The sequence below is a fragment of the Lampetra fluviatilis genome, chromosome 38 (genome assembly GCF_964198595.1).
Source record: "Lampetra fluviatilis chromosome 38, kcLamFluv1.1, whole genome shotgun sequence".
Taxonomy (NCBI): domain Eukaryota; kingdom Metazoa; phylum Chordata; class Hyperoartia; order Petromyzontiformes; family Petromyzontidae; genus Lampetra; species Lampetra fluviatilis.
In genome coordinates this window covers 10223186-10239140 of record NC_136312.1, presented here as the reverse complement: position 1 = coordinate 10239140, position 15955 = coordinate 10223186, and the positions used below count along the sequence as shown (strand labels likewise).

At 46.5% G+C, this 15955-nt stretch overlaps 1 protein-coding gene across 1 annotated transcript; it reads left to right on the top strand.

Annotated features, from left to right (window-relative positions):
• The first annotated feature begins 4351 nt into the window (after window positions 1–4351).
• SLC35B4 (solute carrier family 35 member B4) lies at window positions 4352–15844 on the top strand. The gene is made up of 10 exons (XM_078874164.1): window positions 4352–4624; window positions 6987–7100; window positions 7872–7974; window positions 8602–8651; window positions 8768–8849; window positions 9298–9358; window positions 10909–11018; window positions 12131–12206; window positions 12319–12394; window positions 12879–15844. Exons 1-10 carry the CDS (start codon window positions 4353–4355, stop codon window positions 13114–13116), a joined length of 1182 nt encoding a protein of 393 aa, XP_078730290.1. The 5' UTR covers window position 4352; the 3' UTR covers window positions 13117–15844.
• Window positions 15845–15955: the final 111 nt, after the last annotated feature.

Below are 15955 nucleotides of genomic sequence, written 5' to 3'. Positions count from 1 at the left end.
CAGCAGGTAAGGGCCACTGAGCTATGTAGCTCTTTTCAGAAGCGACATGGCTGCCACAAATGATGGCTCAACAAAGTAGATTTTTTTTTTATCACGTGGACATTTATAGCAGGCCAAACACTCGAAACGCATGTTTCTAACTGTGGGGGGAAACCGGAGGACCAGGAGATAAATCCACGCGACCACGGAGAAACACGCAAACTTCAAATATAAAGCAGGCATCGTCAAGGTCGGGATCGACCCCACGACCTCCTGTATACTAGGCGAGGTAGTAAACATCTCCTGGCCATCGTAATGCTCACACACGGCCCAATGCTTCAGGCCACGATGATGTCTCTCTCTCTCAGAGTAGTGTGAAGGAAGAGCCAAGGGCCTTCCTCTAGCAAGCCCGTGGGTGGCCTCTCTGGACTAAACACATTCCTGCGGAGGGAGCTGGTAGGAACGTTGGGTTGCTCGGTCAATGGCCAGGGTCAACGGCAGCGTGGTGTATTCCGCAAATATGCCCGACTGTGAGGGCGGGCACAAGCCGGCGTGAGTAGGTTAAACGTTGAGTTTTATAAGGGCACCACGGGGTGACCAGCCCCTCCCCACCCAGCCCCACCCCTCCCACCCCCCACCCAGCCCCACCCTCCCCACCCAGCCCCTCCCCATCCAGCCCCTCCCCACCCTCCCCACCCAGCCCCTCCCCACCCTCCCCTCTCCACCCAGCCCCTCCCCACCCAGCCCCTCCCCACCCTCCCCTCTCCACCCAGCCCCACCCCTCTCATTTTTTGATGCACAACGGACGGACGGACACAATAATCCCCTGTGGGCTGATGTGACCAGGAGGTTCCTACCAGTATAATACTAATACAACAGAAAACCAAGTCCCTCTGATCAAGTCTAAGCAGCTATTCACGCTAAGGCCTACTTAATGATAGGAGGTATCCACCTTACACATAAGGCTCCTGATATCCTCAATTGGATGATAAAACAATAAATAACCATCCCGATACAATATGAAATAGAAAATAACCGGACGATTATCTGAACCGGTTCCTCGGCCTCCCCTCGGTCGATTCAACTTCAAATAAATGAGTACCCGGTGCGCTGTTTAAAAACATCGCCCCTGGAGGAGACAAAGGCGGTCGGGCGTGTGGCATTGGCCACCCACCCCTTCGTGTGCTGTGCCGGCCTTCATAGATGCTACTCGAAAACAGCACTTGCCCCAACGGTCTGTTTAGACTATACGGGGGATCTTTGTCATATATACCGGTTTGTTTCAAAGGAAGCACGAAAAAACCCTGTTTTTTTCACACATTCGTTTAGTATTGCTGTGAAGTTGAGACCGGCCCCGCTTAACATGCACCCCACCCCACCCACATCGCCTGCCATGCACCTCCGCAATGACACGGCCAGCCGCAGACACGGCCGAGCAGGTGACACACATACACCTGTGTGCAGACAAAGGCGCGGCGGACACACCTATTGTGCACACACAGCGATGGACTGCCTGGCACCGCCAGACTAATTGCCTATTTGAGCTCGCCCCCCTCCCCCCATCTAAAAGCGTCGTCTTGCCGTCTGGCATGTCAAGGGCCGAGACAGAGAAGGGGGCGGTTGCAATGCAAAGTGGCGTGGGAGCACAAATCAAACGACACACTCAGCAGCACGTTCGAAGCAAAGTTTGGTTTACAACTGGAACGCGTGTGTGTGTGTGACAAAGACAAAGATCCCCCCGTATAGCCTGTAACAGATTGTAATAGACTGAAACAGACTTTACCGAAAGAACCAAAGAGTATGGATTCCTGCAGTCACGAAAGCTTCAAATCAAGACTCTAACAGACTCTAACAGACTGTTGGGGCAAGTGCCGTTAGCGAGCACCTACGAAGGCCAGGATGGCACACGAGGGGGTGGGTGGCCAGCACCACGCCCGGCCGCCTTTGTCTCCCCAGTAGCGATGTTTATACGCCACACCAGGTACTCATTTGAGGCTGAGTCTGTCTAGGGGAGGCCCAGGACCGGTTCAGATAATAGTCACAGATTTTCGCTGCGCTCACCGCTACACCACCGCTCCCCACTGCCGCCCTGAAAGTTGACATCATTTTTCCTCCACCACCCGACACAGCCAATTGATAAGGGATTTGTCACGTAAACCAAACGCCAATTAGTTACTACTTCAACACACCAGTGGGCTAACGCCAATTTTGCTCACGTGACAAATCCCTTACTAATTGGCTGTGTCGGGTGGTGGAGGATTACGACACATTTATACTTACGCGATCTAACCCACAAACCTTTATTATGATGTCAGTCTAAGTTTCACGTGTTTCGCACCTCCCCATGCCCGTCACTGTGGTTGTCATTGGACATGAATAACACCGCACGTGCACTTTCCCGGATGAAGCTAGTGCGGGGCCTGTAGCATATGTTATAAAGGGGCCCGAAATAAAAAGAAAACACGAACATATTAAAACACAAGTGTTTACTTGCATCGTAAAGTAATTGTATGTTTAATTTGCTATACGGCCAGATAATACGACAAATCGCTAACCTTAAATATCCAGTCGTTCACGAAAGTTGAAGGCGGTATACTACTATAGGAATAGAGCAAGTGCAGAATCACTGAACCGGAATTGATAGCTTGAAAGCATTTAGCGCGGGGCCCTTGAAAGTGCGGGGCCCGTAGCTACTACATGTGTAGCTGCTACATGTGTAGTAGCTACTACATGTGTAGCTACTACATGTGTAGCTACTACATGTGTAGCTACTACATGTGTAGTAGCTACTACATGTGTAGCTACTACATGTGTAGCTACTACATGTGTAGTAGCTACTACATGTGTAGCTACTACATGTGTAGCTACTACATGTGTAGCTACAGGACCACTGCACGTGCAGTGTTATTTGTGTCGACAGCGCTGTGTTAATACGCTCTCTGCTGGTGTGTATTGATAGGTAATGAGGGATGAATACGAGGGATTGGGGGGAAGAGTGAAGATGACTTTGGTTCGGGTATCACTCGCCACTGTTGACAGCAGTGGCTGAGAAATGAACTCGGTTTGGTTGGGTTCACAGCGCGACTACGCCGTCACTCATCACAGTGTCTGCATTGAGCACGCACACACACAACAATGACAAGGGCATGATGACAATTAGACAATACATTATCAGCACTTATAAAATAAGGCGCATTTGGCTATTATGGTATGTGATGAGTAAATGTGATATAACAAAAATAATAAAATGGAATTGTCAGGAGAGTAGTTGTCTAACAACAGTGGGTGGTTAATGTGTGTTCGCAGCTGGAAACAGAGTCGTGGCCTTGAATGTGAACACAGGGGACGTTTACTACCCTAAGCCCTGCTCTTTGGATAATCCAGATTACTCCATGCATTCAGACTTAGTGAATTCCTAGACACAACAGGGTAAAAGACGGGGTGGGGTGGAGTGTGTTACAATATTAAGTTTGGTCCTAAAGCACGCAGTTTATTATTGCGTGTGTTGACCCAGGAAAGCCTCGCTGAGTTTCACGACTCTTTTATCGTTATTGCAGTCGGCGGTCGATGATTGCTACGTAAACCAATATAATGAATTTACGGCACGCAATGACCCACTCGAATGACGTCGTGGGATCTCTGACATCTACTGCGAAACGGACGGTAGCAAATACTCCAGCGGTTTGAATCGGTCGCTTGGACCGAACCGTGAACCACTGAAACAATCAGCAGCGGACTTTGTCGGATGAACGTTGAGATGTATAAGGGGGCACGGGGTGACCAATAAGGTCTGAATTGGTCTGTAATAAGGTAAGGGCACTCGTGATAAGGGACCGTTCATAAATGACGTCATGCACCTGGGGGGGGGGGGGGTCAGACATTTGTGACGATGTGTGACGAAGGGGGGGGTTTGAGAAATGTGACGTCACATCAAAATGCGCAACTTTAAATAAACATAGACAACACGTTCTACTTAATTAAATAGACAACATCAGAGTGCAGCGCCGCATTGAATACGGACTACAATGACAATAGTTTAAAGCGATTTGAAGCTTGCTTTTTGGGGGGGGGGGCAGAGCTTTGTGACGTCATATTTGAGGGGGGTCTGACTTTTTGTGACGCCGCGTGACGAAGGGGGGGGGTCAAAAATCGTCCAAAAATCGCGTGACGTCATTTATGGACGGCCCTGAAGGGAAGGGCACTCGTGATAAGGGGTTGGACCCCACACCCCCATCCCTGCACACAGACGATCAGAACATCGCGGAGATTATGGCAACATTTTCTAAAATATGTTAATTTATGTTAATGCAGCCTCGCGGACCAATCACAAGCCGCCGTTGTCGCCTGCGCTCCGCCACGTCGATCCGCGGCGCATGCGCACCGGGGAGCACCCGGAAGTCGCGAGCCGGCGTGGTGGAAGGAGTCGGAATGGCGGCACGTGGTGGTCCTCTCTGCCGGCCCTGCGCCGATTGACCCGGGCTCGGTGGGCTACACCGACCACCACCACCCCCCCTACCCACACCCAGGTCGTGTCCGTGTTGGTCCAGCCGTCGTATCAAGCAGCAGCCATGGGTCCCGCGATCGCCGTGCTGCTGGTGCTGCTGGGATGTTGCAGCAACGTGTACTCGCTGGAAATGCTGGCCAGGTGAATGTCACAACGCGTTGACCGCCGCGGTGTCGCCTCCGTCATCACTTGCAGCGCCGTTTAGAATGAGCATGAGCAGCCGCGTCGTCGTCGTTGTCAGCAGCAGCAGTGTCACAATCGGAATGTTTATGCTGGAGGAATCCGATGAGCTATAAAGATTTTTTCAGAGTTGTTCAGCAGGGGCGGGTCAAAATTTTACGACAAACAATAAGAGAGCACGATTTGAGTGCGAACTATAGGAAAGGTGGACAAATCACTTGAGAAAAATATACAAATTTTAAGCGATTTTTGTTTCTAGGTAAAGCCCAATGAGCTAATAGTAATATTCTTACTATTAGATTACATGATAAATTGGCCACTTTTAAGAGAATAGTTTAGGATGGTTATTCAGCCCATAAATAACGAGTTTTATTTAAACTATGTTTTTATTTTACCAGGTAAGGCCCACTGAGCTATACAACTCTTTATCAGAAGCGTCTGCTCACAAATGATAGCTCAACAAAGTGGCTTATCACGTGGAAATTCAGTGGCAAATCATATAAATGCATGTTTCACTGGGATAATGCTTAATCCACTGCTCTTATAGTAAGTAGAGCGTCTCTTTATTGACTCATTAGCAGCAGTGTCATCGTCATTCTCTATCCACTCTTCTAGCAACGCGTACTCATTTTGCCAGGTCATGTCAATATGCCAAGTGTAGTGTCGTCGTTAATCAAGCAGCAGCAACAGAATTATCATCGGAAACGATGTCAGCCGAAGCATTGGCAGCAGCGGTGCGAGCATCATCAGTATCGGCAGCAGCCTGATCATCATCAGTATCAGCAGCATCACCAGTATCAGCAGCAGCATGATCATCATCAGTATCAGCAGCCGCATGATCGTCATCATCATTCACTGTCATTGCAGCCACGCGGATAAGCACCCTTCACCCGCGTGCATCTACTGCCGTTGCAATGAGTGTATCGACTGAAATCGCGAGGACAGAATATCGTCACCATTCTCCCTCCGCTGCCGCTATGAAACTTCCCATCTGTGCCGCATCTCCCATGCGCGCCCGGGTTGATTCAATCACCGCTCCCCCCCACTCCCGTTATCAACCCTCTCAAGTTCACCTCGACATTGGCACTTGTCTCTTGCTCACTAACCGGCAAGCGATCACCCCCCCTCCTTTCCCGAGGGCTTTTACGCACCTTTGGCGAGTAACCACGGCGAACCTTCGCGTTATTGGATGGCGACGCAAACGTGAACGCGATTTGAGTGCCTGGCGGTGCCGCTTTCAATCTCAGACGCGTTGATTGGCGTCGGCCCGCAAGTTCCGACGTGGATACTTGGCCAGCGACGACGGCTACAATGTGTGACCTCTCTTTCTGCTGCCCGACAGCGCCCATGTTTTACAAAGGTCATGCATGGCAGCAATTATATATCCAGGAGGTAAATGACCGTTATTGGCGGTACACCGGTGAGCGTTATATAAAAACAAGCAACGTTTTCTCAATAAATGTTTTATTTCCACGCGTTTCACAACCCCGGTCAGAAAATCTTGCGGGGTCGTGCGCCAAAATCAGTTCTCGTGTTGATGTGCGAAGCAGTCGCAAAACGAATGGTAATGGGCAGCCGAACGTGAACCTTCAAAGTCTGTTGCCTTATAGCAGCACCCAGCCTGGTGACGATTGGCTGGCTCCGTGTTCCAAAGGCAAGATTTTACTCCTCGTGACCTAGGCCTGGTCAGACGAGTTCCTCGATTCATTTCCGGAATCATTTATTGGTGGACGGTGGCATCAAAAGGTCATGACTCATGTCACACTTTCGAATGGGAAAGCAGCTGCTGAACCTTAAGGCAACTTCTGATGGAGACTCTTCAGCTCAAGGGCAACAGCGACATCGTCAGACTGTTTTATGAAGACCGGTGTGTTATGCTTTCCCAGTGTATCGCCAATGTCCAAATTCCAATGTTGCGGTCCGCAATGAGAGGGCTTCCGATAGAGACTTTGTGTAGTTGTGTTATTGCAGTGGCAATGGGGGTCGTTTGTTTGACCGTACTTCACCATGCTGGTCATTGTGGATTGCTAAAAGTGGGTGGAGTGGTGGCGCAGTGGTTAGCTACACTGTACTTAATTTCAGTATTCCTGAGTTTCATGGTAAGCGATATCTGAACCATTCCAGTACATAGGCTGTACAGTATAAAAATTACTCGCCCAAACATTTTTGGAATTGCCCAAATTTCCAAAGTAAGACCATCCTGAAAAAAGTATTGAGACTCAGTGAAGCATTGTTGGATAAATAAAAGCTTACTGACAATAATTATTCTTTTCTTAGCAATGATTGAATGTAATGCCGATGCATTTGTCTCTTTGAACTGCAGAAAATACCCAGGATGCGGCAACATCGTCACGTTTTCCCAGTTCCTCTTCATCGCTTTGGAGGGCTTCATTTTCGAGATGAAGTTTGGGAAGAAGAAGCCGGTGATTCCCATCAGGTATTTCAGGGCGGGCGGGTCACGTGAGCACAGTGAATACACCCTGATAATGACGACCATTCACGACAACCTGCTTTTTGCGGTTAAAACTGCTTTTTGTGTTAAGTTTCTTGTCCCCCCCCCGCACCTCCGATTAGCACGGTCGGTTACGTACGTTGCGAAAGAAGTTCAACATACAGTAGTGCCAGATTGACTGATTTAAGGCCCGTCTTATAAAGGACACGCAGCCTTGGCGTGTAACAATCAGAGGCTGTGCGTTTTGTTTCAGGTTGCACCTTTAAATACATTTTTACGCACACAAGCATTCATACGCTCAGCTCAATTGCACATGCTTAATCCCTGTGCCGTGTATAACCTCCGCCACTTGTGAAACTTGCAAAGTCAGTGATTTCCCGTTGAAAATGAGGCATTGAGGCAGTGCTCGTCTTCCATTTACAACCCTGAGCCGGTGAGGAAAATTCCACATTCCTATGATGGTGGCAAGTCTATCCATAGGAAATCCACTGTTGACTTCCCCTCTAAGTGGAATTCATGTTTATTGACCCCAGTTGGGATTATGGGCTAAGTCAATGCCCCCCCCCCAAACAGGATTTGAACTTGCAGCCTTAGGATTGCGAGCCATTTGCTCTTCCGATGAGCCAACCGGCCGGATATATGCATCGGTGGCTATGACCACAGTCGTTGAAGTCGAGAGGGCACGAGGAGCGGCGGCATGGCACACACATGCAGCGGAGATCAATACTGGACGTGCTCTTATGTCCTCGCGTGCAGGCACTACACCGTCATGGTGATAATGTTCTTTGCCGTGAGCGTGATCAACAACTACGCCCTCAACTTCAACATCGCCATGCCGCTGCACATGATCTTCCGATCGGTAAAGTGAAACAAACTATGTCTGTTGATCATCCGAGAGAGCCTCACTTGGGGCACCGCGGTGGCGAGATGTTCGCTACCTCCCCCGGTATACAGGTTTTGGGTTCGATCTAACCCTGATTCCTATGTATTTGGAGTTTGCGTATTCTTCCCGTGGTCGCGTGGATTTTTCTTCTCGGATACTACCACCTCCAATCCTCTGCATGATCACATCTTGCTTATTAATCCAGAACATGTAAAGACCTTACTAATTTCACACTGGGTTGCTAAACATAGTGATGTCCTGTTGTTTTAACGCTTTCTAAGGTTGGAAGCTCCGTCTATGCATAATGGGTGGGAGGGCCATAATGACTCTTGCAAAGATGATCCTGTATAAATGAAACGTACTTATAGAGTTGTGTTGACTTTAACTGGCCGATTTGTTCAAGGTGTTGCCCAAAACTTGGGAGAGCCAAACCAACGCTAAAAGAACCAACGGGTATTTGCAAACACGTTTTGCCGTCGCATATTTTTTGTCCAGGAAGCTTACCCGTTGAGCTTTCAAGACAACCATGTGTTATCGGAAATGTTTACATTATCCTGCGTGTATGCGTTATATTTCCCAACTTGTGTTCTGTCACCCGCACAGGGGTCACTCATCGCCAACATGGTTCTCGGAATCATTATTCTCAAGAAAAGGTAGGGCTGGTCTGAGTGCACTTGGCATCCCCTCGCTGCTGAAGGTTGCGGTGTCCTAGAATTGTGCCGAATCTTATTCACGAGACGTCATGTTGTTTTGTACGCGTCTTTGGCAGGTATACGCTGCCAAAGTACCTCTCCATCGTGCTGGTCTCGCTTGGAATTTTCATCTGCACGTTCATGTCGGCGAAGCAAGTGGTGGGTTGTTTTCTGTCAGAGTGTACGGCTCACAAGGGGACAGTTTGCGAGTTGAAATCTGAGATGGGGAAGGCGTGAGTTTGATTCAACCTGTCGTCTTTTTCTTCCGGGGTTAATGAATTGGTACCGCTTAGTGGGAAGTCGGCAGCGGTCGTCTGAGTAACCTGCTCTTTACTGGGCATCTGTGAAAAAAACCTTTACAGCCCATCGGATTCCTCCACTATAAATACATGTTCTGATGTGGAATATACTGGGCTCAGGGCTGTAACAATGCAATGACCACTGCCCCAACCCATTCTTTCTTGAATGGGAAACCACTTCAACTTTTTAATATTGTAATAAGCTAATTGCTATTTTTACACTTCTTCGCAACAAAAAACCTAAATTGGCATATCACAAGTGCCGATCTTCTATTAAATTAATGTGCAATGTTTTTTTTAATTTTCAGGCATCCGACTACAATGCTGCTAAGGACGACGGTGATTATGCCATCATCACCTGGCTGATTGGTACGTTTCCATATCCGATGACGATCTGTGATGAGCGTCCATATGATTTTCATCCAGATTTCGCCACAGAGCTACCCTTTGTATAACCAAAATGCTCTGATTGTGCCCGATCTCATCCAATGTCAGAAGCCATAGAGGGTTTAGCCTCAATCTTGATTTGAAGCTTTCGTGACTACAGGAATCCATACTCTTTGGTTCTTTAGGTAAAGACACGTAGGTAGAAAAATAATAGATCACGACGTTTCGATCGCAACACAAGCAATCGTCATCAGAAAGAAAAACTTCTGAAGTAAGCCTACAGCAGTTTTTTTGTTGTTGCTGTGGTTGTCCCACCTGATGACGATTGCTTGTGTTGCGATCGAAACGTCGTGATCTATTATTTTTCTACCTACGTGACTTCACCGAGGGTTTAGCCTGGTTATTCCTTGGATGGTAGACTGCCCGATAATACCGCGAGTGTGGTAGGCTTGGGCTCTGAGGTGGCTAGGAGATGGCAGTACAGCAATGGATTCTGGAATCCATCTGTGCCAAGCGTTGTGTATTGTCCCCATAAATGCGTGGCTAGTTTTATCTCACATGCAGCCACTCACAATGCAGGAGTCTCTGGAAAAAGTTCACTCGGTGACATTTTGCTGCAAAAATAATGTTGTTATTATTATTACTATTAAGTAATAATAATTATTAATAATTATTACTTAATAGTAATAGTAAGATTATTACTATTAATAGTAATCCTCTTACTATTAGATTACATGATAAATTGGCCACTTTTAAGAGAATAGTTTAGGATGGGTATTCAGCCCATAAATAACGAGTTTTATTTAAACTATATTTTTATTTTACCAGGTAAGGCCCACTGAGCTACATAGCTCTTTATCAGAAGCGACCTGGCCACAAATAGCTCAACGAAGTGGCTTATCACGTGGACATGTATAGCAGCCAAACACTCAAAATTTATGTTTCTAAATGTGGAGGGAAAAACTGGAGGACCTGGAGAAAAATCCATGCGGCCACTGGGAGCATAGATATATGCAAACTCCAAATATACAGATGTTAGGGTCAGGATCGAACCCACGACCTACATACCAGGCGAGGGAGTCAACATCTCGCCACCGTATGACGATCGCAATGGTCGCACTGCTGTGATCGTCACGAGAGAGCGCATGCCTCAAAGTCAATTTCTCATTAACAAGAGTTTAAAACTCGTGTCGGACAGCCTGTATTTATCTTTAGTCGATAAGCACAGGCCCACGGGCCCAAATTTTCAAGCAGCCGGCAACATAAAAGCACGATCAAAGTTGTAATAGATAAGCGTTAAACAATATTCTTGAATTAAGCAAGTTTATAAGGATACATATATCTGCAATGTATGTATGGTGAACTTCTTTCACACCATACTTAGCCAACCGTGCTTATCGGAGGTGCGGACTAAGAGCCGTCTGTGTTTTTGGCCTGCGTCTTGTCTCAAGAAGGGCACCTAGGCCGTTGCTGCGCAGTAGCAAGCTCGGAGACAAACCTAACGTTGGGATTTTGTTCTGCTGCTTCCACAGGAATCGGCATGTTGACGTTTGCACTCTTCATGTCCGCGAGGATGGGCATTTTTCAGGAAGAATTGTACGCTCGCTTCGGCAAGCACCCACGCGAGGCCCTGTTCTACAATGTGAGTGAAGGCCTCGTGTGTCTTGTTCACATGTGCCACTGCCACAATTTCCACGTTGTATAGGTAGCCAATAGACGACTTATTGGAAATGCCCAGGGAGTACTTTGTCCCTCCATTCATCTGTCCTTTGGTCTGTACTCGGACATTTCATGTTTTGACAAAACAAACTTTTTAAACTCCTAAATCAGTCACTACGGAACTTACCACACAACTCTCGAACGCCGTTTCCCGGGTCTGCATAGCTTTTGGGCAAATGTGGAAATTAAATACTTAAAGTAAAATAACCGTTCTCCATTCTTACACGTGTTTGTGTGAACACACTTCTGCGTCCACTCAAATCCCTTGACAGAAGCGGAAGCCTCCCTTTATGGACTGGCTTGCTAGCTTGTTGTGATTGTTCTTCAGGTGTTTGATGGCTGACTAGGCCCTGGATTCTGGTGGTTTGGTATGAACCTCTGAGTGGTTTTGCGTGACTGTCTCTTGAGTTCAAGGTTCACCACCGTGGGCCTTATTCCCCCCCCCCCCACCGTCCCCTCACTGGTGCAATACAGCTGCTCTCTGTATCAATCGGCTTATGACAATAAAGTTGCCGTGATTATCGTTTCACTCCAAAGTGTTTGTTAACCTTTGGTATACATGGCTGGGGTTTTTATTATTCTGTGATATGTTGGTTGGTAATGAAAACAATGGTATAAAAATAAAAGCTGGCTAAAGGTTCAAAAGTGCCTCCTTTTATCGTGCAGACTCCCCAAAGTCCAAATGCTGCGTATCCAAGCATCAGTGGTCTCATAAATGAAAGGGGTGTACTGTGATGTGCTGTATTGGGTTTCTGTACAGTTTATTGGATGCTATGAAATTGACTCTAGGAAACTAGAGCACAGCCCCTCAAGTGAGCTATATTTGTAATATGGTTTTATTTAAAACCCACGAGGTTTGTTTGCACAAAGAAACCTCTCGGCAGCTTTACTGTATGACTCAGTGTACAGGGAATTTAATAGAACAAACCATTTTTACACCAGCTGCTCTTAGTCAATTCCTGTTGCACACTACGGTTTAGCGTTTATTAAAAGCGTCCAACAGCTAAGACATTATGGATTTTTGTTTCTCTCCAGCACGCTTTGCCCCTGCCAGGTTTCTTGCTGCTGGCCAAAGACATTTACAACCAAGGGGTGCTCTTCAGCCAATCGGGTAAGCCCTAGCTGGCCAGGAGTTGCTCAAGGTTTTGGCAAAGTGAAAACCGAACTACCACGCGAGTTGACGTTCTCTCTTCGCCACTTTCATGTTGTATCTGAACATTTAGCGCCGGTGATGCTGCCTTGGCTGGACCTGGCCGTGCCGGAGATGTGGCTGATGCTGCTGCTCAACATCATCACCCAGTATCCTTTGTCATTTCGCCCCCTCCCCCCATCTTCACAGAGTGGCAGCTTGGGTCCCTTCCGGCCTCTGGTGCAGTTGAACTGCCTTCACACTAAAATAGCTACGCCACTGATTTCAACTATGCGGGTGCAATAGCTCTGTACTCCAGTAAATCGGTAGCGCTAAGCCAGGGTTCTGCAACCCGCGGCTCCGGAGCCGCATGTGGCTCTTTAAGGACTGCTTCGTGACGTTATTTATTAAGGACCCAACGTCTCGTATTCACGTGCATTGCATCTTTACGAATACAGAGGTTTTTTTGGACCAAATTTGAAAAAAATGGCTGCTCTTGTTATTTTGGTTGCCCCCAACCCATGCTCTCAGCCTATTTATCCCCCTATAGTCCCCCCCCTTGCCTTCAAGTCCACCTCTTCCACGGACGTCCTGCTGTGTAAATCTGGCAGGCCCTTTAAGCACGTACGCTTTCCTTAAGCGTCCCCTTCGCAGGTACGTGTGCATCCGCGCGGTGTTCGTGCTCACCACGGAGTGCGCGTCGCTCACCGTCACGCTGGTGGTGACGCTCCGCAAGTTCATCAGCCTCATCCTGTCCATCCTCATCTTTAAGAACGCCTTCACGACATGGCACTGGCTGGGCACTGGCGTCACCTTCCTGGGAACACTGCTCTACATCTACACGTCGACCCCCGCCAAAGTGCCAGTGCCGGAGAAGCAGAAGGGGCAGTAGAGGCCCTGGTAAGGCTCATTGGTGGCAGCTCCCCCCGCCCCCCGGCCCCTCCCCCCGGCCCCCGCCATGGGGGGCATTGAAAAGGATGTCAGAGACCCGCCCATACTGAACATCTGTGAAAATGAGCTTCATAGCTCATCAGATTTTTCCAATCTAAATCAAGATTCTGATTCAGTTTTTTTCCCCCCTACAAATATATCTTCCGTTGTGGGAGGGGGCATACATTGTGAGCAGTTTGCATTGAAGGAAAGATTACAATCCAAAAACTGAAATAGCTGTTGTAAAATTGATTTCCGTTAAGAAGTAGGAGAAATGGCTCCACTCATTAAAAAAAATCGTGTAAATTTAGAGTCTTTGATTTCCGTAACCCAATTGTTTCCATAAACAATCTGACTGGCTTGTAAGCTGTGATATCCCATGTTGTTTTTACAGTTGCATCCTGATAAAGAGCTGTTTGGAATTTGATGCAATTAGGCATGCATACACGATTTAAATTTTAGGTATATTCAGTGCATTCGAAATTAATGTTTTCAACAATATAAAGGATGTAAATATGTTTTACCGTGTTTCCGAGTAGAATACGTGCTTTGGAAGGACATCTATTGTTTTTCAAATCACTTTTAATCAGAAAAATGGCACTTTAAGTAATTTAAAACCATTCATGAAACCATTGCTGGATGAAGGCCCCTCCCCCATGCCACATTGGTTATACTTCACCACGCTGATCAGCGTGGGTTGGTCACTGGACACAAAGGACTGGCACTTGTGCAACCATTCGAACAAAAAAAGTAAATTTGGATCAAATTTAAAACCAAGTTATACTTAACTGGTCTGTGTTGCAGTCCATCGTGAGTTTTAAGTCTTAATTAAAAAAAGCATTCAAGGTGCCAATCGTGCACGCTCCAGTGATGTTACTGTGGCTTCACTCCTGTATTTCTTCGTGCATGTGACTCATAATTGTAAATGTTTTTTTCCTCATTAATGAAGCTTCAAACTCGTGTCAAATAGCCAAAGGCACAGCATAGGTCCCCATTTACTAGTTATTTGTTTTGTTTCTATGGGTTGCATCATTATTTCAGATAGAGAAAAAAATACTTGATAACTGCCTACTGCACAGAAAAAAGTTTATTTTAGATTAATAAGTACAATTATACGCATTAAAGAGTCCTTGTGCACATATATTGCGTGCAGAATAGGAATGCATCGTTGAAATGTGTAAATATACTTTACTTCCCGATAACTTTGAGTCTGTTACAATCCTCACCAACTTGCTGGTATTAACGGCCGTCGGGACCGTACAATGAAACGACAGACATGAACCTCGCACGGCCAGGTTCATCAAAGTGAAATTCTGTGTTCTTGGGAGATATCATTACCATCACGAGCGGTAAGGTCAAGGGTCATTGCCATATGAGGCCAAGTTCTCTCGTACACGCACAGGGTTGTGCACTTTCTGTTGCCTGCGTTTGCAGGTGTGCACTTGTGTTATAGCGCATGAGCCGAGGGCTTGGTCGGTACCACCTGAGGTGGAAAATTCTGTTGGTATCCACCATGGGCAGATATCTTAGCGTGTATAGAGTCTTTCGCATACGCACTGCCTAGATGTTTGCATGTTCGGCAAATGCGTTTTCACTTTTTCTTTCCCCCAAAATAATATTTCCTGTCAAATATGTATACAGTAAAACCTTGCATTGCGAGTAACTTGGTCTGCGAGTGTTTTGCAAGACGAGCAAAATTTTTAAACAAATATTAATTTGATAAACGAGCGAGGTCTTGCAACACGAGTAGTACGTGTATACGCTTTGTCTGCCGAGTGTCACGTGATCACAACTGATGTACGAGCGCTTTGATATACGAGTGCTTTGGATTACAAACACGTTTCCGGAAGGAATTATGCTCGCAATCCAAGGTTTTACTCTACCAAGGTAGTCTTTTACCGTTCTTTCTTCAGAAAAGGCAACCACGGTGACCTTGCTATCACACGTGTTTGTAATGCAGAGATAAAATACTAAAACTAAGCAGTGGTTAGCATTCGCCATCCTGGGTGGTACCGCTAAGCCATTTGTTGGCCAATGGCTCAAGGGCTGTTAGGTTTGTGTGTGAAAGTGTGATGCTGTAATAGGGGTGATTGAAAAGTATGGCCTGACTTGGGAGTGGTTGAACGACAAAGGATGAACGTTTAGTTAGAAATACAGAATTTTAAAGGGTTAACAATATTCATTAAAACTGATTTTCACTCCCATTTGCCAAGGTATTTTGATTATGTTTTAACTGAAAACTTAATTAGAAAAAAATCCAGAATAATGTGTCCGTCCAGGTAATTATTGTAAGGCTGTATCTCATTATTATCGCCAACTGTCAAGTCATGATGTACTTTTATACCTATGTGCACATACTATTGCTTGAACTGGAATGCAGTGTTTGTATGCTGCAATGTTTGGTCATGAGGTCGTCATTTTGCACTGAATCCTGCAGTCCTTGCCAGCATTGTCCAGCGATTTACATCCAATCGATTCCCAAACTCTGCCCGCGATGGCCTAATAATGGTCGCTGGCTATGTGTAACTGTATGTGGCGCAAAGCGCACGTGTAATAAAGTTCACGCGTAAGTGTTCTTCCTCTAAAAGCCTGAGAACAATGAGACTGATATAGTTAATGACCGTCAAAAAGTTCAGGATATATTAGTCTGTGTTGTAATTTATGAGTGAATAAATATCAAGTCTAATATACATTACGAATGGTACTCTTTAATAATGGACTGTACTGCTTGTGCACAAAGACTAAAAAACGAAAGCCTCAAGTTACTTTGATTCACTGTTGACCATCGCTAACAAGAAGCT